Below are 3,246 nucleotides of genomic sequence, written 5' to 3' on the forward strand. Positions count from 1 at the left end.
CTATTATAGATATATTGATCCTGTTTATGCCTTTAGATTTTCTATAATGGTTGTTGTAAACTTGAAGGGCATTAGAAAAAGTTGTATGTGTTAATTTATTAAGCCATCACCTTGTCTTACAAAAATTCCCCTTCCAGAGCAAAGCAGCTGCCAAGACCGGTGGGATGAAGTACCAGTGGCAGATCATGCGAAGTCTGGGCATCGAGGATGAGGAAATCAAGAAGTTCACTGACGAAGATTATTGGCTGAGCTACTTCCCACCACACTGCGTAGCAGATCTGAAGCGCGTAGGTCTCCATGTCGACTGGAGACGTTCCTTCATCACCACAGACCGCAACCCTACTATGACTCCTTCGTCCGCTGGCAGTTCATCCGCTTGAAGGAGAGGGGGAAGGTCCAGTTTGGAAAGAGGTGAAGTCTGAATGTAGCTTTCATTGGCTTCTTCAATGTGTTAGATGATAAAGTAGAAGATGGGTTGAATTAGAGGTCCCAGGCTCATCCTGGTTTCTCTACATGTGTGCTTTGGAACTACTCTGCAGACATACATTGTAAAAGAGAGGTGCTGCAAGTAATTATGGTAATGAAAATGCAGTTATAAAATATTTTTCGGGTCTTTTTCTAGTCTTGATTTAATTTGTCAGGATTATAAAGATATTTTGTGTAGACAAAAGAATTTAGTAACATTTTAAGTCTTAAGTGGTTAAAGGTAGAATATTTTCATGTTAAAGATATTATATATAATGGATGTGTAATAATGACACCGAATGTAACACAAGCTAACTAATTTAAAGATTAGATTTGAGTTGATAATAGTCCTTTAGATCATAACTCCAAGATTTAAAAGTTATGTAATGTTTTTTTAAAAGTTATGTAATGTGGAATTAAAATAGCAATTTATCCCATTCCAGATACACAATATTCTCACCCAAGGATGGCCAACCTTGCATGGACCACGACCGGTCAACTGGCGAGGGAGTCGGACCTCAGGAGTACACCCTCATCAAGATGCAGGTCCAGGAGCTGAAGGGAAAGCTAGCGGCTCTTGCGTCCAAGAAGGTGTACTTGGTTGCAGCAACCCTCAGGCCAGAAACCATGTATGGGCAGACAAATTGTTGGCTTGGGCCAGATTTGACCTATGTAGCTGTAGAGACCAAAGATAAGGAGGTTCTGATATGTACAAGGCGGGCAGCTAGGAATATGGCTTTCCAGGGCATGTTGAGTGTGGAAAATGAGGTGAAAACCATTCTGGAAATGAAGGGTCATGAGCTGATGGGAATCAAGCTCAGTGCTCCTCTCACCAGCTACAAAACCATCTATACCCTACCTATGCTGACAGTGAAGGAGGAAAAAGGCACAGGGTTGTTACGTCTGTGCCATCGGATGCTCCAGATGACTTTGCAGCTCTTATGGACTTAAAGAACAAACCAGCTCTGCGTGAGAAGTACAACATCACAGAAGAAAGGGTAAACGTAGAACCAGTTCCAATCATTGACGTTCCTGAGTATGGAACACTAAGTGCACCATCCATCTGCCAAACAATGGGAATCAAGTCCCAGAATGATCGGGATAAATTGGTCGAACCCAAAGGAAAAGGTGTATCTGCGTGGCTTTTATGAAGGCACCCTGTTGGTTGGGGACTTCAAGGGGAAGAAGGTACAAGATGTGAAGAAGAACATACAAGATATGTTGACTAAAAGAAGGAGGCCATGATCTACCAAGAACCAGAAAAGCAGATCATCTCTCGCTCAGGGATGAATGTGTTGTAGCACTGTGTGATCAGTGGTACCTGACTATGGTGAGCTAAAATGGCGTGCTGAGGCTCAGAAAAACCTTGATTCGATGGAAACTTATCATGATGAGGTACGGCGCAATTTTGAAGCCACATTGGGTTGGCTGAAAGGCCATGCTTGTTCAAGGACATATGGACTGGGCACAAGGCTTCCCTGGGATGAGACATGGCTGATTGAGTCTCTGTCGGACTCCACCATATACATGGCTTACTATACCGTTGCTCACATACTTCATAAAGACCTGTATGGCAAGGCTGGTAATGACTACGGGATCAAGCCGGAGTACATGACACCTGAAATTTGGGATTACATATTCCACCAGACGTGCAAGCCTCCACAGTCCCCAATCAAGGAGAAGTTCTTGACAAAATGAGACATGAGTTTGGTTATTGGTATCCAGTAGACTTGAGAGTGTCGGGGAAGGATCTGGTACCCAACCATCTGACTTACTACCTCTACAACCACACAGCAATGTGGCCAACGCAGCCCAACAACTGGCCCAAAGGAATTCGAGCTAATGGACATTTGCTACTCAATTCAGAGAAGATGTCAAAGTCAACTGGAAATTTCCTCACTTTGACTGATGCCCTTGATCGGTATGGTGCTGATGGAATGAGACTGGCTCTTGCGAATTCCGGAGATTCCATTGAAGATGCCAATTTCGAGACCCAGGTTGCAGATTCTGGAGTCCTCAGGCTTTGGACATTCGTAGAATTGTCAAAGGAACTTATGGCTGAGAAGAATACAATGCGTCTTGGTCCGTACACAGTTAACGATATCATGTTCACGGCTGAAATGAACTTGAAGATTAGAGAAACTGATGATTTCTACAAGAACATGATGTTCAAGGAAGCCCTGAGAACTGGATTCTTTGAGTACAGTAACTTCTTCCACCAGTATCGTGAGCGTGCACAAGTTCAAACTGGGATGCACTGGGAACTAGTTAATCGCTATCTTACAACCCAGGTGCAACTCCTAGCTCCAATTTGCCCACACGTCTGTGATCATGTTTGGATGAATATTCTTGGAAACAGTAAATCTATCCTACATGCTCAGTGGCCTTCTTCAGAGGAACCTAACCTCACACTCGTCAAGGCATCAGAGTACCTTGCTGATGCCTCGCACAGGTTCCGTCTCCGCCTCAAATCGCACATGACTCCAGCAAAGGCCAAGAAGGGGGAGGCAGCTGCTGTTCCCGAGCAACCTTCCCATGGCACCATCTGGGTTGCAAAAACTTTCCCAAGTGGCAGAGCATCATCTTGACAACAATGCATGGTCTTTACAAAGCTAACGGAGACAAGTTGCCCGATAACAAGGAAATATCAAAAGCTTTGGGAGCCAATGCTGAGCTGAAGAAGTACATGAAGAAGGCCATGCCTTTCGCACAAGCAGCCCGAGAAAGAATGAACACTATGGGAGAAAAGGCTTTGGGACACTGCTGAGAATATCTGAGAAA

The 3,246-nt window shown here is 44.2% G+C and overlaps 1 protein-coding gene across 1 annotated transcript in view; it reads left to right on the top strand.

The window, feature by feature from the left end:
• The window catches only part of LOC119587714 (leucine--tRNA ligase, cytoplasmic-like), a 7,029-nt gene extending 3,832 nt beyond the window's left edge, over nt 1-3,197 (top strand). Inside the window, 9 exon segments of the mRNA XM_037936397.1 lie at nt 138-330; nt 333-411; nt 909-1,357; nt 1,360-1,580; nt 1,582-1,696; nt 1,699-1,746; nt 1,749-1,787; nt 1,790-2,134; nt 2,137-3,197. Of these exon segments, the coding sequence (XP_037792325.1) occupies nt 138-330; nt 333-411; nt 909-1,357; nt 1,360-1,580; nt 1,582-1,696; nt 1,699-1,746; nt 1,749-1,787; nt 1,790-2,134; nt 2,137-3,053 (2,406 nt within the window). The 3' untranslated portion in view covers nt 3,054-3,197.
• The last annotated feature ends 49 nt before the right edge of the window (nt 3,198-3,246 follow it).

This window comes from Penaeus monodon, chromosome 23 (genome assembly GCF_015228065.2).
Source record: "Penaeus monodon isolate SGIC_2016 chromosome 23, NSTDA_Pmon_1, whole genome shotgun sequence".
NCBI lineage: Eukaryota > Metazoa > Arthropoda > Malacostraca > Decapoda > Penaeidae > Penaeus > Penaeus monodon.